This window comes from Nanorana parkeri, unplaced genomic scaffold (genome assembly GCF_000935625.1).
Source record: "Nanorana parkeri isolate BGI_ZX_2015 unplaced genomic scaffold, ASM93562v1 scaffold726, whole genome shotgun sequence".
NCBI lineage: Eukaryota > Metazoa > Chordata > Amphibia > Anura > Dicroglossidae > Nanorana > Nanorana parkeri.
This window is the reverse complement of record NW_017306994.1, coordinates 539,432-565,780: the sequence shown is the minus strand read 5'-3', so window position 1 is coordinate 565,780 and position 26,349 is coordinate 539,432. Positions and strand designations below refer to the sequence as shown.

Here is a 26,349-nt window from a genome sequence, read left to right as displayed (position 1 = left end):
ATTCAAATGGAGCATGATAGCCACTGTATACGAAATCAAGGAAATGGAATTACCCAGCAAATTCTCCAACTGCTGCAAAATAGTTGTAGCTTTATCCTTCACAAGATACACCTAGGCATCCCAAGTAACCCATCCCAGGAAATCAAGCAGCTATGTGCATTAGCAGGACCTCTGGTGAGTGATCGTTTCTTTCTTATAAATCAGCTATACATTTGTATAATAAAGTTAAATGACTGCACACACAGGCAAATATACTTTTAGCATCTTAGATATTTAGTTAGGAGACAAAGACGGCACCCAATATTGTAAATGCTTCACCAAGGTTTCTGGTTGGTTAATACCAGGTCCGACTTGTATTTACTAAGAATTTAAACATTGCATGCTATTAGGAGGATAAACTTACATTAAGTACATTTCTACTGTCTACCTGCAGTAAATACTTTTAACCTTGGGCCATCCCTATGGGTGGCCCCAAAACATAGCCAAAAGATGCAAGCTTGTGCTAAAATGTATACCATTGTAAAGATTGATTTTTTTAAAAATCAGATCCCAGCGCTTCTTGGCCACAAGAATCCTAGACAACTCACTAACTTCCAGATGTATTTTGATAGATGGATGTCACCAGGCTTCTGCCCCAAATTTGTCCATCTATCTCTCTCTACAGGAAACAAATATTTATCAGCGGAAGTAGCGATATACACTTGTACAAAGCATGTATTTATAAAAGTATGCATCCCTTGACTCCTTCCACTCCATTTTGTTTTCCCTTCCGATATGCACGTATAACCAAAACAAGTTTATTTTAGTTCTAACTTTAGTGTATTATAATGTCATATCTACAGTACAGTACCTTCTTCTGGTCTCTGCCCCATTATCATGTAATCATAGTGATAAGGAAATGGCCTATTTTCTGGTTGCCAAAAGTGAAATGCATACATTTTTAAGTCAGAGAACAACTTTGAGAAACATTTTGACTTCATAAACCAGCACATTTACTTTAGGTCCGCTTTTAATGCAAATAATATCGCTTCTCGGCCTTTTGGCTAAGATCAAGTGTAGTATCTGTTCTTATCTGCCCATTCACACGGGTGTAAAAAAAAAAAAAAAAAAAATGTAATGCAAATAATATGCCGAATATTTAAATACTCTTCCAAGCAATATGAGGAGCCTTCCTGCCCCCTACCACCTCCAGCACCAAATGGTCAGTAAGCCTGCCCATGAAATAAAGTGCCATTTGGAAGGTGTGGTGTGCAGGAAGGGGTGGGTTACCTTGCAACATTTCTAGCAAGTATTGTTATTTGCATAATAAAGTGCTTCTGGGCTTAGCACATTAGAGATATTTGAAGAAATGTTTCATGATATGTGCAGGACCTGCTAGTTACCTGCATTTTGTTTTTTAATCAGTTCAGAAAGTTTTGATTACAGTCAGGGCTTTAATTTTGTTTTTTAATCAGTTAAGAAAGTTTTGATTACTGTCAGGACTTTAATAAAGTTACACTTGGATAGAATTGCAGGTAATGTTATTTGCAGGTAATGTTATTTGCCCCGGGAACCATGAAGTCTGGCCTATATATTATGCAGTTTTCACCTTCAGCCCAAAGTTAGAGGTTGTCCTGCTACTTGCCCATGACCAACATTGGTGGCCTTCTAACCAATAACATCATACAAGGTGAGGGTGAAACCTCCAATTTATTTACATTTTTAAGAGTGCCTTTGGCTTCAGGACACTCAGAGTGTTCTGAATAGAGAGTTATTGTATATTACCTGCAATCACCAGTAGGTGCCTGCCTACATGTTAAGTTCAAACTGTACATTTTGTGGATCTGAGGGGCACCACTGTCAATCAGTAGAAGGGGCATGTGGACAAGCTTTCTTTTTTCTGTGACACTTTAAGCATTAAATTGTGAATATACTGCTATATAGTTCAACAGTTTTCTGCATGCTGTAGATCAAATTAGAGTAGCAGGGGACAAAAACAAAAAAACAATGGACCTCAGTGAACTGTCATTGTAAAATAATTTGGCGAGCTGGGAAATTCTTAATTTCCCACACTCCTCTGTCTGTGGTGACCTCTAACATGTACTAAGTGGGGGCATTGCATTTCAGAAGGAAATAAGGATGTGCTAAAAGTGTCCAGTGTATCACATATGAATAAATTAAGTTCCTAATACAGTCCTCATGTATAGCATTAAAAGGTCAGTCTTTACCTTTTACATATATAGTTGGGTTAAGAGCTCACTTTTGAAGTACAGCACATTCTGGTACTTCTGGAACTGGTGTGCCATTTCTGTATCCTACTATGGTGGAGCATAATGTATATTTTGTACTAAAGGAAGTCTCTTACTTCATTCAGATCATCTCACAGATGCTATGTTTTCTCATCAACATCGTCAGCTCCGTGTTTTGTGGTCACCTGGGGAAAGTGGAGCTGGATGCTGTCACGCTTGCCAATGCAGTAAGTTTACAGGCTTTACTTTCCTTGGACATATATGATCCATAAGTTTGCATTTTGCAGGTTGTTGGTGACTTCATTCAGGCCAGTCTTTCTTTATTTACTCCTTTTATGCACCTTAAGGACCAGCTTTTAAATGGAAGCTCTTGGTTTATCAAACTGTATCAGAGCAGCTGGCTTTGGTAAATACTTCCATACCCAGTTACAACCTAATGTTTGAGAGTACATAGTCTTAAAACACTGGAAATGATGGATACATTCTCTTTTCAAGTAACTATACAATGCTAGTTGTAAAGCCATAAATAAAAATCCTATCTGAATGTTCCTGCAATAGAAGAGGTATTATACTCACTCCTTTGGCAGCCTGTTTCTCCTGCCTTCCTTCCGTTCCAGCAATGCAGCCTCCTCCAGACGCTTTAGGACTGGATATTTAGTAACTGTTGTATCCCTTTGTATCCTGCTGTGCAGTATCACGGAGGATGCAGTGCTGGAATGGAGGGAAGGTAGGAAACATGGGACACCGGAGAGTTGAGCATGATACCTCTTCTACTTCCGGAAACCTCCAATTGGATCTTTTTACAGGCTGACAGAGTCTCTGTAACTAGAATAATAACTAGCTGAAAGTATGAGCCAATCTCATAAAAACTTGACAGTGATTCTAAGTTCTAACCCTTCCACATTCTGTCTCCAATTTGAAAAATGATTTAGCCGGAGTTCTACATTTATATTTAACTTAACCATAGGGTATAATAATGTAGGAGTTTTTATTAAATATGTGAGGTATTTTATGTCTGACAGTTGTCTGTTCAAAGTAGTCAGTTCAGAAGCATATTCCAAGAAGACATTCCAAGAAGACAATGTCAGGATTCATCAGGCTCAAATTGTGAAAGAGTGGTTCAGGGAGCCCGAGACATCATTTTTACACATGGATTGGCCACTGCAGAGTCTAGACCTTAACCCCATTGAGAATCTTTGGGATGTGCTGGAGAAGACTCTCCCATCATCACTACGAGATCTTGGAAAAAAATGAATCCAACTCTGGACAGAAATAAATGTGACATTGCATAAGCTTATTGAAACAATGCCACAGTGAATGTGTGACGTAATCAAAGCTAAAGGCGAAATATTAGAGTGCGTCCTTTTTTTTTTTGGCCTGGCAGTGTATATTTCTGAGGTGTGCAATCCTTATTTTTGGATGTAATAACTATTTAACCATCGAAAGCCTCTATCTCTCATGAATGGGTATTTTATCTTTTGAATTTTTATTTTATCACCACAACAAAAGGCTCCTTTTCTGCTTTCCTCAATACAACTATGTATCCTACATTCTGTTAATTGAGCTGTTGGTGAACTGAATACCCAATTGCACCCTCTTAATTTGTTACTGTAATGCAGTCAGGCTGCATTTACCGTCATATGCCACTTTTTTACTTTTCCACTCCCCCCTGAACACTGCTCCAATTAACAGTGCTGCTCAAGGAATATTGATTAGAGCAGTGTTCATTGCAAGTCAGACCTCAGGAGAGTTTATGTGTGAGAGAGGAGGGCTGACTATCCTATGTGCTGCCACAGGCAAAAAAGAAATGTGTTACCGTACTGGGACCCAATAATAATTTACTAATGATATCAGCAACACCAAGCAAGGACAAATAAAAATTACAGTGTAACACTTTGCGAATCATCTTTACTATTTCTGTAATCTTTACTAAAACTGAGAGAAAAAAATGAATTATATTTCTAACTAGGTCTTTTCACCTTACAACCTTGCCTGTGTAAATCCAATTTACACACGTTCTAATCCCCCATCTGTGTCTGTGTGCCTGTGTCTGTGCTGTCAATCATATTAGTTTATTTGTTTCATAGGTTTTCAGAGGGGTGATAATGTAGTGGGTGGGAATATTTATTATGTTTTAAATTCGATAGCAACTAACACTGTACTGCTTTTAGCAGCATTGTTTAGAAGCTACATCTAAGATCATTTTAAAATACTCTTTGAAACGCAGATAAATAAAGTCTGCTATAACACCCGCCTATGATTTTGCGCATGGACACACTAGGCTGTTTACTACACAGCCATGTGGTGACCCATCACAGACACGTTCTAACCCAGTATGGGTCCCAAAGCCATAGTTTAAGAATCACTGACCTATGGGGAGGTAATAGAGAGTAATATTTACCTCCTTCTTACTTCCTGCAGCAAGCCAGCACTGTTCTTCCCACCCTGGAATGTGGACTCGCTCTCATCATCTTCACATACAATGCAGAACCAGTGATGACTGCTGGTCAATACTGGCTGTTAATACTGAAAGTGGCAGGGAGGAAGCTTGCAGTATTGAGGAATACTCTCCTTAACATGCCCCTAACTAAATCAGCATAAGATCCTGAATATAGGGGAGGGGCATCCACATGACATTTTTAATGACTAATGGAAAGCAATTGCTTGTAAGCTTTTGGAGCACTAATGCCTCGTTTCACACAATTTGTCTGAATATCAGGATAGCAAGTAATGTGAAAGTTCCCCTATATGGACAATCATAAAAACCTAACGGAGAATGTAAACCTTCCCCAGTTCCCAACTCGACTTTATGCATACAATGAAAAAGAATAATTCTGCCTGCTATACGTTATTGTAATTTGGCCTTTTTATTGGATCATGCACCAAATCATTAGATAATTCCAAAAATAAAACTTTTAAACTTATTCAGTGAGGTAGTGTGATGAGTGCACAATAACCCATAGCAACCAGATATCGGTTTTCTGTATTTAGCTCAATTAAGAAAGGATATCTGGTTGCCAAGAGCTACTGCACTATAAACATCCTTATAGCTCCTTTCATTGCATTATTTTTTTAAAAAGTAACTCATTCTGGCTTTATTTGTTGTACATATTATAATGAACATTGTCTGATAACAGGTTATTTCAGTCACTGGTCTTTCAGTGGGCCTTGGCTTATCTTCAGCATGTGACACTCTAATTTCACAGGTAAGTGTGATCTACGATAAGGAATGCATTTATCAAAGGTATTAATTATGAAGCACAAATATGCTGTTTTCTTTACAGAGCTAGAAAAGCATTGGTAGAGCAACAAATTAAATTGATTTTGTATGCATGTGCTGGTAATATGTGAGGTATATATACTTTATTAGGAACTAGACATGGTTTTTATAAGATACAACATCTACAAAAATACTAGAAAGCCTATTTAATATGGTTGTTCTGACAAAAAAAAAGTATGTGCACTTTTCACTTTTCATCAGCTTAGAAGCATTAGGAAAAGTGATTGCAATGTAAGTTAGTGCATGAGGATATCTGATTAGGGCTTCGTCATATGCCGTACATCTTTCATCCCCTGAGGTCTGATTTACTTTGCATAGTAACATTTTTGCAGGAGGGGAGAGCACAGGGGTGCTCCTTAATTTTTCAATCAGTAGCAAGGGTGGATCCTGTACACAGTTGTATTCCTAACTACATTAGGTAAAACTGAGATCTAAATTGACTTCTGGAAGGTCAAACAGCTTAAAGAAGAAGTCTCACCTTGTATTATTTTCACAGCTCAGTCACCTAACTCTCACAATAATATGTGTGCCTTTTATCCCATGCTTATGTGGGATGTAAAAAACTTAGATACAGACTTTGACAGTTCTCTCCTGTTCGTTCCTGACCACATTCTGCAAAGGAGATGGACTCTTGATTGCAAGGGCTTATCACGGTTTCTGAATTTCCCAGACACAAGCCAGGTGACAGGAATGCAGAGGCTCCTTTGCAGAACATGTTTGAGACTAAAGAGTGAACTGTCAAAGTCTGTGTCTCAGCTTCTACATCACACAGAAGCATAAGATAAAAATCAACATATATACTGTGAATGAGCTGTGAAAAATAATACAAGGCGTAACTTCTTTAACCTCAAATAGAGCATATGTATTAAAATTATAAATTTAGCCATTTTATGCCTTTCAACCTGCATAAAACTGAGTTAGGATCATATGTTTACTTGATGGTCCTTGATCACAGTCAAATACAGTATCATAACTAACCATGATGATTTATTTTAAGATTATGTTGTTCTTCCATCCTAGATATTCGGAGGGACCAATCTAAAGTTAATTGGCATTGTCATGCAGCGTGGAATCCTTGTACTACTGCTGGCTTGCTTTCCTTGTTGGGCACTGTTCATAAACACTGAGAATATTCTATTGCTCTTCAGACAAGACCCAGCTGTGGCTCGGTACAAAGAATGACTGTGAATCATGTTTTCACTTTTTATTCTGGAAAGATCTCTTAAAGCCCATGCACAAAAGCGGGTTTGGTATATCAAAATATGATCTGATCCCTTCTGTCTCTTGGGTTAGCCGCACCTTACTCTCTTCTATGTCTGAGCATGATTGTGTTCATCATGTATTCTGTTTGTCCTTGGAACTCAGTATCTGCCATCTACACTGTTTCTTCATATATAGCTGTGGTTATCACAAATTTTAAGCACCCTGTTCTGTCTTTGTTCTCCTTTGGGCAGTAAAAAAACATATTACTTTGTTCCTCTGACTGTTGTTTTTTTATATTTCTAGTCTTGCAGAAGATTATGTACTGGTTTTTATCCCTGCACTTCCAGTAAGTTCTTTATATGATCAAAATGAACAAATATATTAAGGTGTCTGACCTATAGAGCTCATCATCTCAGCCAGGTCCCTGACGTTAAGGTCCAGTTTAAATATGGTAACAGCACTACACTGGCAATTTTGGAGTATTCTGTACTTGCAGTTCACAAAGCTAGTTGTTTTAAATAGAAGGGTCCTGCTGATTTTTTTCATTAATGTGCATTCTTGAGTCTATAAAAATAAGTAGTATTTAGAACAAGAGAAATGCCACAGCTCAGTTCACACACCATGATTGGAGTGGGGTGCAGAGCTACGAGCAGTATTCAAGATTTGGCTGCCTATTGCTTTCCATGGCCTGAAAAGAGAGTTTGTACAACACACTGTGTTGGATCTAATTCTGCATCCAAGACCTAAAAATGTACATCATTGTGAACAGGGTCCAATAGAGTTGTGCATGTATTCTTACATAGAATACAATAGCACACAGGACTACTAGCGAAATTATGTAGCATTATCAACCTGTGGGGAAGGTAGTGTTAGATGCACTAGCAAACTTCAATGGTCTTGACTAGTAAATTAAAACTGAACTCTGGCTAAAACTAGCAGTTACAGCAACAGTTTTTTTCCTTTTGGGATAAAGGTTTTACATAAATGAATATAGCTGACCATTGTAAGCCCCCATGTCACTGTTAAATGGTTTGTCTTAACCCTCTCACTGCAACTTTTGCTGGAAAGCTGAAAAATAACCTACTGGCCAGATCACCAGATGAGAGTAGAGAAAAAACAGTCTAAAAAAGAAAACTAAAGCAACCATTACATCTAAGGATTGGCAAGCTGCAATGTGTTAAAAGTCTGCTATTGGATTTAGATAGGCTTTAAACCCATGGCCTTGAGCTGCAAGTCAAGAGTGTCATATGTCAGATATCCATGATTACCAACAGAGTTCTTGATGACACTATTTGGTCTACATATTGTCTGCAATCCCTCAGTGTATTGGAGCCTTTCTCAACCAGGGTGACGCAACACCCTGGGGTACATTCTGCCTTCCTCAGGGGTGACTGAAAATGTTTGGACTCCTGATGTGAAGGGGGGACTTGTGATGTGATGGGGGGGAAACTCTGATGTGAAAGGAGGGGTCTGTAATTTGAAGGGGGGCTCCTAGTATGAGAGGGGGACTCTGATTTGAAGGGCGGGCTCCTAGTGTGAAAGAAGGGGACTCTTGATGTGAAGGGGGCTTCTAATGTAAACTGGGGCTCCTGATGTAAATGGCGAGATTCTGATGTGAAAGGGACTCCATACTAAACCCTATCTGGGATAAGGGTCTGGTATGGATTTTAGAAGGGGGTACACATCATTTTTTACATTCACGTTTTTAATATTTTAGACTGGGTTGCCTCCAGATTTTGCATATTTTTAAAGAGTGACACGACTGAAAAAGGTTAAGAAATGCTTGTGTATTGCCATATCAGAGTAGCTTCAGAATGCACAGAAGGAGATAACTTCATTGTTTCTCAGCGCCTGAAGTCTTGTGAGATTTCAGACCTGAGTACCAATACTTGCAGCTGAGGCTTGTTTACAGCATGTCTATTGGGCTGCATTTTTCTGCACACTACCACGCATGTATAGTGTGAACAGGGAACATAGAGAACAATGTTTTTTTGCCCTGTTCACATTACACATATCCGTTGGTGTGCAGAAAAATGCAGCTCAACAGACATGGTGTGAACAAGTCCTAAGGAGAAGAGAGACTGTGCACAACTAGCATGCTAGGAAGTATTTCAGAAGTATTTTCCCAAGAGGTAGCACAACATATATGAATCACTGTATTCAATTACTGTGTAAAATAATAAAAATAATAATTACATAGACAACTTTTTACACATTTACCTTGTTTTTCACAGCTAAGTAAGCAAAGCTGATTGTATTGTTAAAATTGTTAGAATGTTATGTTTCATGTTTTAAATGTCTTGTTTTAACTAAATAGGCTGCATTCCTATATCAACTACAGGCACGGTACTTACAAAATCAGGTATGTATAAATTCACGGGGAAAAATGTATCAAAACTGAAGCAGTTGCCCATAGTAACCAATCAGCTTCTCTCTTCAGTTTGTTCAGTTAAGCTTTAAAAATGTTTTGTCTTTTCCAATTTTGATAAATATCCCCCATAGTCCCCAAACCGCAAAATTATGGGGCAAAATGACACAGATTTAGTACACACAAGTATTTTAGAACTAATGTAAAGGGCAGAAATACAATGTGCAATAACCACAGCTAAGCATCCCTGTATGGTGTAAAAAGGTCAATCAAATTAAATTATATCAATTAAAATGACTAGAACATTATTGTTAGATGACATCAGTCAATGTTGATGTTAAGCAACCATCTTCTGCACGTTGATCACATTATGTGAAAAGCTTTTATCTAAAGTACTAAGTCCTTCCCTTATAGCCACATCAGCAATATTGATTTAAATTTTTCGTGCTCACTATGAGATGATAAAAAAAAGACTAGAAGGGGTCAGTTACATGTTAGCATTTCTGCATTCACACCTTTGCATTTTAGGGTATTGTGTTACAAATAGATTGTGCAATCTGCATCTTTGAGGCTGTTTTCAGCACAACACACCTTCGATAGGGATGAATAGGAAAATGTAGAGGCGTGACTGTAGTCTTACTGACATCTGACAAACAGCCTGTTACATTTGTAAGATGAAAACTAGTTACCACATTATTAAAAATTGTATTATTCCATGCTGTCACAGGGAATTGTGAAGATACAGATCATTGTCAGTATCATATCAAATATCATAAATGGCTTCGTGAACTATATCTTTCTCTTTGTTCTGGAGTTTGGAGTTATGTGAGTATATGAATGTTGGAGCTGATAACATTGATATCTATGATATAACTTTGATATAAAGATAACTTCTGCATCCTGAAAGAACAGTCTACATTGGCTTTGTGATAAGGTGGATGGATATCACAAACAGCCAACAAATGTGGTTTACTAAGCAGTGACACTGATTGATGAAGGAATGCCTGAGGTTTGTTATCCAATGGTACAGTCATGCTGGTATTTACTGCCCACACCTGTTTAGCATTATATCGTGCTTGCTTGGGGCAGGGGCATTATGATCTTACTTTAAGCCTGCGTAGTCATCTGCACAAAAACCTTAAAAGAGAAGTAAAGCCAAACTTTTTTTGGCTTTACTTCTTTTGGTTCACAGGAGTATAGTTACCAATCTCCTCCTGTGACCCAACGTCAGCATATAGTGGCCTACCGTCTTCTATATGCTGGCAGTGCAGAGCCGTGCTTCAGCTGAGAAGGATCCCAACAATATTGTCGGGATCCACCCAGCTGTCAGATTCACAGCTGGCTCTGCCTCCCTAGAGCCAGGGCGAGCCATGCCTGCCCCCTTTCCTGTCTTTTCCTCCAATGTGCTCTGGAGAAGCAGAGAGAGGAGAGGGGGGAATCCCTGCGGAGAGGGGTGACTGACAGTCACTGCTCTCTGCACGGAATAAACCGTGAGCTGAGAGGTCGTGTTTACATGATTGCTAAACTCTCAGTACAGAGGCGGCGTGGGAGAGCTGCAGGGTCACACGTCGACTATAAGTATTAAGAAGGGTATGTTTTATTTTCCCAATACTTTTCCTTTAATCTGGGTACACACGGAGAGATTTCTGACAGTTTCCTCCACCATGCTAACACCTATGTAGATTGTATTCTAACAGGTGCATAGACCTGTGATCACATCTATAATGCAGCACAACATATTGTACATAACTATCTTGAAGTCACAGGATTTTAAAGTGACACTAAACTTAGGAGTTAAACCTTAAAAATGCATTCAAGTGCCTTGACTATTAACATAAATGTATCTTATTTGTGTATCACTCAGCTGTAGATCCTCAAATCATCTCTGAATTGGTGCTGACACTGTGCTTCCTCCTGGAGGGTGGCTACTATTATTCCCCATGGTCCTGTGTGTATTGTAAAGTAGCCACCACTCCAAGCTCACTCCTGTGATGGACTACAATCTCAGATTTAGTTTACTAATTTGTATTGAGAATGTAGTCCATCACGAGAGCAAGCTTGGAGCACTGGCTACTTTACAACACACACAGGAACAAAGGTAGCCACTGGCATAGGGCTGAGAGAAAACTGTAAGTGCAGATGCACATACAGCACATAGCAGATATTTATTTTAGAGAAGGCACTTTAACATTGTAATTTCTGCTCTGCTTTCAAGTTACAGACGAGAATATTGTTTATTTTAGCTAGTGTTGGTGCTTCCAAGTAAATAAAAGGTACATGACGTGAAAGTGCTAGGGATATAGACCCTCAATAGCATTTCAGCAATCTGTGTTGTCACGCTTTGAAACGTATTAGTAGTATATGTGTAATGCACACAGCACAACAATCACCAGCACCTTTATATGTACTTTTTTTTGTTTATAGGGGTTCAGCTTGGGCCAACACTATTGCTCAGTTTTCACAGGCACTTTTATTATTCCTTTATATTCGGCTTAAGAAACTTCATGTACATACATGGGGAGGTATGATCTCTACATTTCATTTTATTAAACCAATACAATATCCATAATATTGTAACATAAAGTGTGACACTAATGTAGTCATAAAAGTAAAAAAATAATTTTAGCATTCATATATATATATAAAAATAAGAGTTCATAAAATGTAAAAATTTAAATAAAAAGAAATCTATATTTTCCATACACTGATTCATTTCCTAGTACTGTCATTGAAAGGTGGTGTGTACAAACATCAATGACATTCACATACAGTTACATCAATGTACTTACAAATTCATACTGGGTTAAAGAAGGGATCAAAAATAACTCTGGTGAAACTTTTTCTTAAACCAAAAGGTTGGTCAATGGTGTGTTTGAAAGACTGGAACACCTTTGTAGCATTAGCGGTGCCGAGCATGCTTATGGTGTGCATAGAGTGGTGGACCTATGAAATTGGCAGCTTTCTTGTAGGTAAGCAAAATAAGGTAGAGGACTAATAATAAACCTTCTGCACTGTGTGTCTGCATACTAGTTTATGAAATAAATGTTTCTAAAAGTTATAAGTCATAATGTTTATGTGTGTTTGGTCAATGAGGCAGTGTCAAGAGCAGTAAAGATGTGCAAAGTTTAGTAACCTCTAGTAACCAATCACATTTCACTTTATTGACGTAAGATGAGTGAATTTATAAACAATTGGCAGCGCCATTTGCCTCGCAAATGTCTGTAAACATTCTCTTAGTGCAAATATATGCCAAAACAAATGTTCTTTTGTTTTTTTCTTTACAATTAGAATGAAGTTTTCAATTGTTTTCATGTAATATCACATTATGGCCACTAGACTGAGCTAAAGGGGCATACGAAATAACTATTTTGTGGCCATAATGTGATATTACATTAAACAAAAAATTGAAGCATATAAAAACCTGGCAGGTGTTCTAATCCCTCTCCACTCTATCCAAAACTAAAAAAAAAAAGTTTTGGATTCAGTTGCACTCTAAACCTTCAGTACCCAATATTTTCCAAGGTCAGTTTTAATCTGATTTGTTGCTATGGGGCAGTATTGACAGCCTTTATTATAGAATCGAATGCCTGACACCTGTAATCATCAATAAGGGAATTTATCAAAACTGGAGCAGGCCAACTATGGAACAGTTGCCCATGGCAACCAATCAGCTTATCGCTTTAATTTTCAAAGCTTAACTGAACAGACTGAAGAGAGAAGCTGCTTGGTTGCCCTAGGCAACTGCTCCAGTTTTGATAAATGCCCCTCTTGGTGTTTTACTTTTTTTGTTATTATATATTCTCCAACTGTTTTATTTTCAGGCCTGATAAACGTGGTGGAGCTCGGTGCCCAGTCTGTTATATATCAGGTGGTGACCATTGCATATATGGTACTTATATTTCTTTCAGAGTATTGCTAACAGAAATATTGAGAGGGCCATTAACAATAAATGAAAAAAGAAGTGCCAAACAACCTAGCGCAATAAATTGGGTATATTGGGACAAGGAGTATATTTGATATTATTATCACATGTGAGAAGGTGGATGAGGGCTTTAGTGAATTGACATTGTAGAAATGGTACTGATGTGGTATGATGGAACTTGACGTTCAACCTCTTGAGTGGTGATGTTTTAAGCCGAAGTACAAATGCTAAATATAGCAGGGTTGTTTGGCGCATCTTTTTCCTTTTGCTTCCTTAGCCCACACATAGGACACCCTAGTCCACACATACCAGGAGCAGCACACCTGCGCAAAAACACCCTGATCGCCCCCCCCCCGCTCAATCATTGCACTTTTCCTTTAGAACTTTTAATTACCATTAACAACAAGTAGTAAAATATTTGACATTAAAAATACACTTTGAGAATAAAAAAAAGAAGTTTATTCTAGGGAGTTGGTGGGTTCTGGTTTATTAATGTGTCACTAATGTGTTTGTAAAGGACAGCATGTAAAATGCAGTATAATCATTTTATGATCCTGCCTTCCTAACTTTATAGTGTCCTTATAACAAAACACAGGCAAGTGCTTCATTATACTTTTCTTGTGTCTGCACATTATAGGCTATATCTGAGGCAGCATAGAGCCTGAGCTGCTTTCATTGTTTATCATTCAGTCCTGAGCTCATGGGTTTAATTCCCACCAGAGGTACTAAAAATAAAATCAGAGGGGTTTTAACCCTTTCTTTCTCTAACTGTTAAAGCAGAACTTAGCTCACCTCTGCTTGCTGGCTCTTCTTCTTGGGTTCTTCCGGGTCTTTGGCTGTTTTGATTGGCTGATGGATGATATATTTACTCTTGTGCATGCGCATGGGAGTTCTCTGATCCCAGAACAGTGGTGTGCTGAGAATGTACACTGTGCTGTGCATGCGCACATTCTAAAGAGGATCATGAACAGGCAGGTAAGTTTGTTTTATAGCATGTCTCTTCTGCAATAAAGTGCCTGCTTGTTTATAATTTTTTTTCTCCACTTTAACTATTTAAGAAAAAAAAAACAACACAATAGCTTTACTATATTAACAGTAATATACTGTAATGATATATCTATCTTAGATTCCATATGGTATAGGTATGGCTACCAGTGTCCGAGTCGGCAATGCACTTGGTGCAGGTGATATTGAACAAGCAAAGAAGTCCATAATAGTTGCTTTCCTTATAACAGGTAAATGTTACAAATATGAGAAATCCTTATGCTTTTGCCTGTTTAAGTTAAATTTAGAAATAACAGAAAACATTTAATGTAATAAAGATGAATAATAACATGCAGTTTTGTAGCAAAATGTTTAAAGTACTTTCTGCAAGTACAAATATGTAAGGTGAACTGCTAGTAAGTACCATTTAGTCAGAAGGTCATCTGCTACATGCCTAAAGTCCAGAGACAGAGACAGATTAAGGGAAAACTGGGACCTAGGCAAGGTAGCAGCTTTGCTCAACCCCCCCTCCACCCTTCTCTCTTTGATAAGGATTGCAATAAGCACAAGGAAGCTGTTCCATTGGCATTGTCTGTACATTGAGCATGGCCGACCCCATTAGACACCAACTCCCTGCAAGTGCATCCTCCCTTGAGAGATGACATACAGGTACACAGCTTTGACCAGTTGCACAATCTCCCTGGTTTACTGCAGGAACATCAAAGTTGTCTTCTGCCTAGATTGCCTTGTGGATGATCCTGCTCTGCTAAAGCACATGTGACAACTGACAGCAAATGCCATTTCCAGGGCCAGCTGTAGTCAAACCCATCTAAGCACTCCTGAGGAAATCATTGCTTTATTAGAAAATCTCCAGGCAGCAGCCCTGCCATTAACAGTACTATTACCATTATAAGACTTATGAGTCTGAACCAGACTCCATACCTCCTTAGGTACCAGCCCAATGACCTACAGGACCTCCAAGAAAAATATAGAGCTTAAAAGTTTCTCTGTTGTATCACTTATTAGAATTGTACAATTACTAAGCACTCTGTAGGGGGCATCCATGGATTTTTGTCATACATGTTTTTAGACGGTTGTATTTTTTCAACACAAATGTCTCTTTTGGCACACACAATGCAAGAACTTTTATCTTCCTCACCCTTGTGAAAACTGTTATACTCGTTTTAGTGGGAAGTATCATTTATCTTGCCTATTATCTAATAATAATAGAGTTTTTGCATAACACACTATAATGTCAAAATTGCCCACAAAATCTACATTTTTGTTCAACTTTTTAAAAAATTTGCATTGCATAATATTCACATAAAAGAATTATTAGAAAGTCAGTCATTTATGAAAAATACATGAAATACGATGCAAAACGTGATAAAAGGTTTTCATGCATATAGTCATTGTTTCTTGCAAACATTCTCTGTGCTTCAACATACTCATTCATACTTAGATGGTAACACATTTTCTGTTCTTCAGCGTTTTTCATGATTTTGGATGCAATACTGCTTGCAGCCTTGAAGAATGAGTTCTCGTACATATTTACTAGTGATGGGTATGTTGGATAATTTACAGCAATGAAATATGTTGTGTTCCTTTAAGAAATCCTCTCATGTATATGTTTTAAAAAAATATGCCCACATACACACACTTATATATAGGTTGGGTCTGTGGTGATTGGTATACACAGAAAGGGTTGATACATGTTTATATAAACACTTTCTAATAATAAGGACACCTATGCCATCACTGCTATAATGTCTTGAAGTGTATATCAGGAGAAAACAAAATAGTAGGTCGATGCCAGGGGTAGACACTCCAGCTGTTGTGGGACTACAAGTCCCATGAGGCACTGCAAGGCTCTGACAGCTACAGGCATGGCTCCCAGAGGCAGAGGTATGATTGGATTTGTGGCTTTCCAACAGCTAGAGTTGCCTATCCCGGGTCTGTACAATACATGTACATTTCATCATGTTCTATCCCTTTTTTTTTTTTTTAAATAACAAGTACACAAAAATAGTGTGCTCCAAACTTGGTTTTAGCTGACATTGTAGTGCCTTTGCTGTACTGAAATTTCAAGAAGCATTGTTAGGTCTTTCTGTTGGACTACAGACCTCTGGCTACGCCTGCCCCTATCTGTCCCTATTCACATGCATATATTGGTTTCTTTCCAAGCAAAACAATGCTGCTGCCTTTATTCGCAAGAGCCTGCCCACATACTGTGTGTAGGAAGAGGGTTCTTGGAATGTGTATTTCTGGGGGAGCATACCTATGCAATAAGAACTGACCTCTCAGTAACTGCCCCTGCAAGAATTTTGCAAGTCTGGTGATGATGTTACAGGGAGTAATAAAAGTTGTTTCTTGTGATGGAACAAGGTAAAAGAAAAGAATAATGATGGGACAGTAGTAGAGAGTAGAGTGTGGTTTGAGGGTAAAATGCCTGGACATACCATTTAGGGTGAATATTGGCTATATTAAAGACAACAGACAGAAATTAGATAATGATGGTTTGCTAACCTTCATTCTCCCCTGATTTACAGTAACTCTAACATACATGTACTTGTAGAGGAGAAAGCGACAGATTCCTTAGGTTTCTCGCTTGTTCTTGTGTACATACATACATACAATCTCAGAAACTCTTATTACTACTGTTCCTTGACTTTAAACTGATGTCAATGTATATCTCAGTGTAGTGATACATGTTTAGATCACAATTACAGCCACAAATTTATTTTAGTTTTGTAAAAGTTTGGGGTGGGTTAGGACTTTAGGTTTTTCTTGAAATCTGTGTCCCCACTGGGTAGATTTTCCCTCACTTCCTGACTGTTTATTTATTTATTACTGGTATTTATATAGCACCAACAACTTACTCAGCACTTTACTTTCACATCAGTCTCAGTCCTCAAGAAGCTTTCCATGTAAGGTCCCTTAGCTCACATGCATACATACAGGGCCGATTTAGACAGGAGCCAATTAACCTTCTAGCATGTCTCTGAAGTGTGGGAGGAAACCCAAACAAACAATAGTATAACATGCAAACTGACCTTGCAAGTGACCTGCAAACTTGCTGCAGTGTCCTGACCAGGATTTGAACCGTGGACCCGAGCGCTTCAAGGAAGCAGTGCTTACCACTAAGACACTGCTGCCCTGTTTCATGTGTGACAGACAGGACAGGAAATGGGGGAAATCTTCCTAAACATATACTGCAAACGTTTTTTTTGTAGTGACAAAGAGATAGTCTAGAATAAATGCCAGGTTATGTGCCCCCATTTGGGAGATTTCCCATTGCATCATGTCCAGGGGACAAGTGCCAAACAGTACTGCAAATAATGGTATAATTTCCCTTTGGGAACACAAACATCATTAAAGCCTGACAGAAGCTCTAACTTTTTTTTAAAACTTTATCTGAAAAACAAACTATGGCTGGAATTGGGCTTATTGGTTTCTTTTTTCGAAAATCAGATCTTGCCGTATGATTGTATAAATATTTTGTTGAGGAAACATAACAATGACTTTTTCTGTAAAGAAATCTCAATTACAGTTTAAGTCTTGTACATGTTCTATGCATTAATTTGACTTATACTGGTCTCATTTTCTATAGTTTCACTGACCCAAAATATCACATATATGAAACTGTGTACTTCTGATTGTCACACTCCACCAATATCGTTATATGTCATACAGAAGTATCACCATAACTAATCCCTCATAATGAAATACCACTATGGTGATATTTCCTGAAGTTGGAACATGCACATTTGACAGTGCTCATTATCATTGGTTGTTAAAGCTGAACTCAGGGCACACACACTTCTATTTAAATATATTCCTCAATAGCCACAAAAGATATAAATTTACCTTGTGTCTACCAAAGGTGTTTTTAAACCCAGATATTACCTTGCAGAAGTAGTGGTGACATCATCACTGCATTGTACATACAGGGGTTGTCATAGCCTTTTCACTGCCTAAGGTGGGTGTGGTGCACAATAAATGGGTGGGGAAGGGGGATGGGGGGATATATTAAGTAGGTGGGGGTCAGGGGGTACATGCTGGGGGGGTGGCAGGGCTTTGCAGGTTACGTACTGGCCAGAGTGTTCAGCTCAGCTCCTGGCAACCATTGATTGCCAGGAGCTGGGTGGGACACCAGACAGAGCGTCCCAGGTTGCGAAGAGCTGAGCAGGGAGATGTGTATTGCCCTTACACATCTCCCTGCCCAGCTCCTAGCAACCTGGGACGCTCTGACCAGGAAGAGTAAGGCAGGCACACGGCAAACATTGTGCTCAGAGCAGCCATTCCGCTTTGCCTACAGCTCCCCACGCGACCCAAAGAGATGCCGCCTGTCTGAAACTACTATATAGAGAGAATATATACCAAATGAAATGATTAGCACATAAAATATAAATGTTCTGATTTTCTGATGCACATAAATCCACATTGTTACACAGCAAGAATACATTGTAAAGTGTGATGTTCCAAACAAAATGCTTTGCCTGAGCAAATCATCTGCTAAAGGCAAAAGACAAAATAGAAATTGTGGTCAATGATGAGGACAGCAATGGTTGTCTTACTTTTAATAGATACTAATTCTAATTTAGGAATTATTTATATTGAATTGTCTTTATAAGGGTCTACAATAAGAAATACCAAACTGTTTACCCTTTGTTTTTCATTTTCTTCCAGAGAGATAGCCACTCTTGTTTCTGAAGTTATACCTTTATATATTGTGTTCCACATGTTTGAATGTGTTGCTGTAAGTATGGGTTTAAAGGAGTTATAAAGTCCCAGCATATACTTTCCTGTTATAATATCAGCATTGTAACAGAAAAACATAGTAGAGTTGTTTTGATAATGCAATCAATGCTTACTTGGAAAAATTAAAAAGAAATAAAAAATCCCTTTTATGTAGTGAGTGATGCTTTCTGTCTGTCCATCACCTACATCAACTTCCTGGATTCCCAGTGTGTTTTGTATCTCTTTCCTGCTACTTGATGTTATGAAACATCAATTTCTTAAGAGTACATATCCCATAATGCATTGCTTCCAGAAAGCAATGATAATGTTATATTGTTCAGACGTTGAGTTGTAGCTCAGAAGGCAGGCTCTGTGAGAGTGGTGACACAAGAAAGTTCAGATTCACAGCGCTGAGTGAAATTGTGTCAGTGCATTGAGGAAGTACATCCTATGGGCATCTTCAATAAACAAGTTTACACATTTTTAGATTGATATGGTTATTAGGAGTGAAAATTCAATATAGAAATATATAAAGCACATTGATTTAGACATGTGTGACATTTAGCTTCAAGTGGTAGTGCATTAAGGACGTGGTTCACTCGCAAACTTCTTCTTTTTAGGGCTTCCTGACCCCTTTTATTTAAAAGTTCACAGACATGTTTCCCTCACAGGGTTCCTCCAACATAATAACACAACAACTTCAGCTTTGTCTTTCAGCAAAATAACATTTTCAGAGACCCACTAACTTAAGGTTTTCACTTTAATCCTCTGGACTTAGTAGCGCATGGGTCTCAGGACTGACAGGGTTATTCACTAAAGGGTGAAGAGTTTGGAGAAGGCAGGAGAAGTGAACCATCTTGGACAGCGTAGCTGATTTGGAAAATTTTCCAGTTCAGCTCACTTTCTAGATCAGCTATGTTGTCCTACATTGTTCACTTCTCCTGCCTTCTCCAAACTCTTCACCCTTTTGTGAATAACCCTGTCAGTAATGCACTGGACTCTGGACTTAGTAACGCACTGTACTCTGGACTTAGTAACAAATTGGACTCTGGACTTAATAAACCACTGGACTTAGTAATGCCCTGGATTCTGGACTTAGTAACGCACTGGACTCTGGACTTAGTAACGCACTGGACTCAGGACCCACCTGAGGCCCCACGCAGCCCACCTGAGAACCCGCACAGCCCATCTGAGTTCCTGCAGAGCCCACCTGAGACCCCACACAGCCCTCCATAGATCCTGCATAGCCCATCTGAGACTCCCTATGGTGAGCTCTGCATGGTTTCAGGTGGGCTGGTCCCTTTCCCTGCACATACAGCTCCTCTTACCTGCCACTGCTGGGCCCCATCCACCTTCGACTCCTGACCAGCGCTACTGGGCCCCAGCCCTGGCCTCCTCCACCTTCACCTCCTCCCCTGTCAGTGGGCCCCCCAGCCTTGGGTCCTGGGGTGGCTGCACTGGCTGCACTGCCGGTAGTTCCACCAATGTATATACTATATGGTTTGGGGGGTCTTTTACAAACGCTAGCAACGCAGCAGTTGAAAATCAAACCAATAGGAAAAAATTGCAGAAAATTCAAAAATGGCTTGGCCAGCTGATTTGAAAAATGTTCCGGAGGGCTTGGCAGCGAAAGGGTTAAAGCTCCTACTCCCATGTAGGATATAGTGACTTGTGTAGCTAAATATACAAATGAACTTTTGAGCTTCTTGTAGGTTCCGTAGTTGTAGCACAAATGAATGCAAATGTTTTCTGCCTACAGTGTGTATCTTGTGGTGTACTTAGAGGAATAGGAAGACAGAAGATTGGAGCACTCATTCTTGCCATCGGCTACTATGTACTTGGATTGCCAGTGGGTGCCGCTCTCATGTTTGCAGCTAGGGAGGGCATAAAAGGTATATTTCTGGATTTTGTACATAATATGAGAGCAAGTGTTACATATATCTTTAATATGAAAACTTCCGATGTTACTTTTGGTGGCCTGTTACAGTATTCTTTTAACATAAAGTAATCAACTTTGACAACTTTGTAGCAATTACTCAGATCTAATATAGCCATGTATAGGACTATTCTTGAAATGGCGAGGGCTGCAGCTGTTCACAAAAATTCAACAAATATTAAAAAGGAATGCACGGAAAAAAAATCTGAGTTAAGTCCAAGGATGTGTATGGTATACCGATGTATAGTGAAAGCTATATTATCGGTGCTCTGTGAACCTGTACATTGTATAGAGAAAGAGAGAGAGAGGAGGTGGCATACACATTGGTTTTTACATGTAGTATTTTATTTTCAACAGTAGGGTATACTCAGTGGCTGTCTATGCTGTTTCATCTGCCAGACTCTGCGAGGATTCAGGGTCTGGGTCAAGGATACATCATTGGTTAGACTTGAATTTTGTTACTTAGCCAATCATTTCTGAGCTTGTCATCAGTGGGTTTGGTTTGGCTGTAACAAAACGCATGCTTGTTGCTGGGCTCTGGCTAGTCTAAAGTTCTGCTGCTAGGTGCTGGGCTTCTACTCAGGTCTGAGGGTTCAGGCTCTGAAAGCATACCATATGCTACTAGAGTCCACTGAACATCTAAGAGGGACCTCACCTATGCTGATCTGGCTATTATTTTGAGTCACTGGGGACACTGGAGCACCAAATAAATCTCCACTGGTATATACGCCTAACCCAAGATGATCCTGTAGTTTAAGGAGATATCGCTGGGGACAATGGAGTAACACCTGAATCCCCACTGGTCCAGAGCTGCAGTCATACCTGGTACAGAGAAACACAGGAAGCTCTGTTGTAATGGAGCTACTTCTGCCTGCTGGTGAGTTGGTGAAGTCTGAGATCCATGCAGATACTGCCAGCTAACGAGAAAATGTGCTGCTGTTGGGTATTCCAGCCCTCCCTTCTCCTGTTCTTAATAAAACCTTTCAAAGCATCCGAGAACTTTAGACTGTCCTCTCTGCAAGAGAAGCAACCACTGTAAGTACTATGTCTAGGGACAAAACAATCTCATTTGGGAGTCCCACTTGCTTTATACAAGGCCCAGTTGGGCGGAGGCACTGCTATGAGAAACTTTATTGGGGTCCCATACTCCCGCTTTCAGTTCCCACACAGTTGCATGCTACTTCAGTAACCTAAAGAGAGAGACGACTAAAGCGTTTAAAAACAGTGTTACACTTAGTTAATTCCTTTACTTCTCTAATATACTGATCAGATGTTACCTAAGTTAACTGCATTTAGCACATCTCTAGTAATTTGGTGGATTTGCATCTATAAATCATAGGCACCTAGAGGTGCCCGCACATACACCCATCAGCTACTAATTCCCTGCTTTTAAAACCGTGGCTAGTCTGATGCTTCCCTGCCCTTTTGTGTGGCTGGGGGCTTTTCCGATGTTGTCTCATGTGCTTCCATTTAGTTTTTACTGCCACATTTCATTCTTCACAGGTCTTTGGATTGGAATGATTCTCTGTGGAGTGTTCCTGTCTCTTTTCTTCACTGTCTATCTTGTAAAAGTAAGCTGGGAGGATGTCTCCCTTGAAGTAAGTGTCCATGATTGCAAAACTCTCTATAATCTCGTCATTGGGAATTGCTGATCTTTAAGGCCTGGTTCACACCTGGGCGTTTTACAGTGCGTTCCTACACGCTGTAAAACGCTCAACATGTGAAAACCAATGCGTAGGAACGCGCTACAAAACGCCGTACGCGCAAAGAAGTACAGGAGCTTCTTCTGGGCGTTTTGCAGCGCGTTTCCATTGGTATTCCTGAGTGTGGATCGGGGTTAACAAAGCGGTAACCCCGAGCCACACCCGAGCCGAATACAGCGTATAGGTCTTACCTTGTCCACGATCCCCGCTATGTTCTTGGCGGCTGCCGACTTCCGGGTTCTGTCCTTTGCGAGCGGCCGCGTCGCAGGGGGGCGGAGCCAGCGGGAAGTTTAAAAGTGAAACAACATTTACCCTCAGTTTGGGCAAATTTCCTCTCATTTCCTGTGTGGTTACCAAAACAGGAAGCAAGGGGAAATCTCTCAGAAGGGAACACAGATAGCAGTAGTAACCTGATGTTCTAGCTCTTTCTCATTTTGTCAAAAACCTAAAAAAAAAGAGTTTTGGCTGGAGTTCTAGAAAAAAAATGTAAATGCATAGTTACAATACAAATGTCATGAAACTAGGCAAATGAGGGCTTAAGAGTGTTTGTTTTTTACTAAGCTTTCACAAGATGACACTTAAATATATTCAGTAAATATTAGTGTAAGAAACTCAAATATTAAGGTGTTGTATTTAAAAACAATTTGCAGAGCCATTTGCCCTAAATAAATGTATGTACATTAGTTTTGTGTGAATGGAGGCAAAAACAAATGTTATTAGCATAGTTTCTCTATAGAGCAAATTCAATTTTATGTAAATACTGCATTGTGCCCACTAGATGGCGCTGAGGAGCATAGGAAATAAATAGTTCTTTCCTATGATCCTCAGCTCCACCAAAACTGTCTCAGTTGTCTTCCCAGGACTGTAGATGCACATGTTGCAAATATACAAGAACAACTGTTGCATAAACGTTGCAAACTGAGTAGCAGCCTTAATACATCAAATTGTGTTACTTATTTGCTTGATACATGTCTTCCACTATATGTTCTCTTATTACTTTAAAGGATAAGTGCACTTTAAAACAAATTGCACTTATCCTTTAGGGCCCTTTAAGGTGACATCCCTGCTCCCTCCCACAAATGACTGTGGGAGGGAGCCGGGCCTTTATTGATTGTTGACATCTGTGGCGGATGTCTTCTCCTGTTTGCTGTGCCTGCATAGTACATCCCCACTGACTTCAATGGGGCTTGTCTACCACTGTCTCCTAGGTTAGAGACGGGCCACACGGGAAAGAAGGCAGCAGTGATGTCACCTTAAAGAGGCCTAAAGAAGAAGAGCACTTTGCTTTAAAGTAAACTTATTTAATAAGGATTATTTTAACACCCCTACAGGGTTATTTTAAACACCCCTAATACTCAATAGACAACTTTTATGCTCTAGTTTTATTATTCAGTAGGTATGGCAAAATAGGGACATGCCCTGCCCTATGTACTTTAACATGCTTAGTTAAATCCTGTATATATTATGATTTTTTAGGCTCAAGCAAGAGCAGGAATGCCATGTAATGAGACAGTTCCTTCAGGTATGTACATGTATTATAGCAATGGAAATAAAAAAATCTGAATTATTTTTCAAATGCGTTTAGCAGATTATGGAATATGTGTTAATTAGATCACATGAAATGAAGAAAGTGGTAACCCACAAAATATGTGTTAACCTAAGTGACGGGCACCACACCCCCAAAAATGTGATTAAAACAAAATTAAACAGGGTTTTAACAGTAGCCCAATAATAAAACTACACTCTAAATCAGTGGTTCTCAACCTGTGTAACCTCAGGACCCACATTTGTCCTTGGTCATTAAGTCGCGACCCAAGTCGCACTGCAATGGAGTGCACGGCATTAGGGTACCGCGGAGGGCCCTCCTTACCATCTTGTCTTGAATTGTATTGTGATTGTAATGTCTGCCCTATATTGTAAAGCGCTGCGCAAACTGTTGGCGCTATATCAATCCTGTATAATAATAATAATAATAATGTACAAACTGTGGGTGGGAGGTGTGTTTGGGGTACCATTAAAATGAATGGTAACGCAACAGCCTGGATCCTCAGCCTGGGGTCCAGTGTGGGTTGCTGTGCTGTGACGGAGCTCCATCCATATGCATTGCTTGTACAACTCCCTTGTGCGCCCTGTAGAGGTGCCGGGAACCAGAATGTGATGTCACTCTGGTCCAGGCAACTCTACAGGACATGTGAGGAAGCTATAAGCAATGCATGTATGGATGGAGCTCCCTCGCAGCCATACCCCTAGTCCACCCCAACTCAAGCTGACACTTGGCACCGAGCAGCATATTTTAAATGGCTGCTTGGCGCGAGAACTGACAGTGCTGCGCTAGGAGGAGGCTGAGGAACCTATCGCCTAGAAAAGTGGAAGGCATGTGGCGACCCACTGAACATAGGGTCGCGACCCACTTTTGGGTCACGACCCACCAGTTGAGAACCAAGGCTCTAAATCATATATAGAATAAAAATGCAATGTTAAAATTGGATTATGTCCACATTGTTAAAAGCTCTTCCAATGTATAGTGGCTGCGGCACCTCATATAAACCAGCGTCTCTCCAACATAGCAATCTAACAGTCTCTCTTAAAACGTAAATCCCAGAGATAATGATAATAATCTCTCTTAAGACTTATGGGGCTTGTCGATGATATACAACAATATTCTCAATGGGTTTCACTTTAGTTGGCTTCCTCAGGAATGAGGTGTTTTGCAGATGACCACACACATGGGAGTACGAACAAACTGGCAATAGACGCCACCCGTGGGAGGAGGGGGAAGGGGGGCCATGGGAGGGGTCAGATCCGTGAATGGCAGTCACCTGGGATCTAGCTGAACAATCTAGGGATATGGTTGTGTGGGTGTCCCTCCAGTAGATGCATGCTACTTCTTGGGCTGCCATTAAAACCCTGTTTAATTTTGCTTCAATCACATGAAATGAAAAAAAAAAAACCACAGCTCTAGTCTAAATCTGATTATCTCTCCGTACCTGAGCGATTCATGACGAGACAGGAAAGCTCAAAGTGGCTGATAAACAGTCCAGATATTGGAAGATAAGGTCTAAATGTGTTTTTTAATGAAAAAGTGCCATTACAGTATATAGGTAGATTGTCACATATTGCCATTTTCCCTTATGGGAACTTTTTGAAAAGTCCAGTGATTTAATACTGGTCATCATTTGAATCGTCTTACATTGGGCAAAGAAGCTATTTGATATTTACTCACTGGTGTCACCCCTTGGAGGATAATTATTGGTAGATCAAATTCAGAAGATTGCTTTATGGAAATCTAATAGGGCATGCTCATATTACAAGAAATTGATCCACACTGATCAAGTCAAACAGTTAATAACTACCGTCTTTCCTGCTTGCAGTGGCAAAGAACACATTGGACATGATTGCATTATCAGAGGTCTCTACTCAACAGACTGAAACAAAGCAGTTGTCCTTACAAGAACCATATGCCTCCAGAGACCCCTTACCAATGAAGGATGTGGTTGTTCTGCGTGGACTCACTCTAGCTCTGGCCATTGCTATGCTTTTAACTGGAATTCTAATTAAAGTTTGGATATCTGTTAAATGAATAGTATCAAAAATAACTGGCTTTTCGGTATTCTCTAGTGATGAGCTCAGGTTTGGACTGGTTCTAACCTGAGCTCATCCCTAATGTTCTCCTATTGAAACTTCAAGTGTTTGTCCAGGAAAGAGATGAATCCCTTACATTTCAGTTTTAGCCTTTATCAGTATTTCATTTTGTCTTTAGGACTGCTTATTAGGGGAGACACTACCTACCATAGGTACTTACAGAAGTGAATTTGTTATATGCTGTCCAACATTCATGCACCATCAAGTCCTTGTGGTACACTGTTTAACGTTCTCTGTCATGATTATGCTGTTTTGCAGAGTGCAAAGTATCTTTAGCTATGTGAACGGTTACGGGAGATACCACCATAGGTACTTACAGAAGTGAATAAAATGAATAGATATC

The 26,349-nt window shown here is 39.5% G+C and overlaps 1 protein-coding gene across 2 annotated transcripts; it reads left to right on the top strand.

The window, feature by feature from the left end:
* On the top strand, nucleotides 1-25,951 carry LOC108793178 (multidrug and toxin extrusion protein 2-like). Of its 2 annotated transcripts, XM_018564119.1 has the most exons (17): nucleotides 1-174; nucleotides 2,354-2,455; nucleotides 5,366-5,434; nucleotides 6,529-6,677; nucleotides 7,015-7,057; nucleotides 9,029-9,073; nucleotides 9,807-9,904; nucleotides 11,504-11,601; nucleotides 11,935-12,048; nucleotides 12,901-12,968; nucleotides 14,128-14,236; nucleotides 15,474-15,549; nucleotides 18,675-18,744; nucleotides 20,485-20,617; nucleotides 22,165-22,259; nucleotides 23,841-23,886; nucleotides 25,736-25,951. In XM_018564119.1, exons 1-17 carry the CDS (start codon nucleotides 7-9, stop codon nucleotides 25,942-25,944), a joined length of 1,692 nt encoding a protein of 563 aa, XP_018419621.1. In that variant the 5' UTR covers nucleotides 1-6; the 3' UTR covers nucleotides 25,945-25,951. The 2 variants fall into 2 exon arrangements, with proteins under 2 accessions (XP_018419621.1, XP_018419622.1); XM_018564120.1 differs by lacking the exon at nucleotides 2,354-2,455.
* Nucleotides 25,952-26,349: the final 398 nt, after the last annotated feature.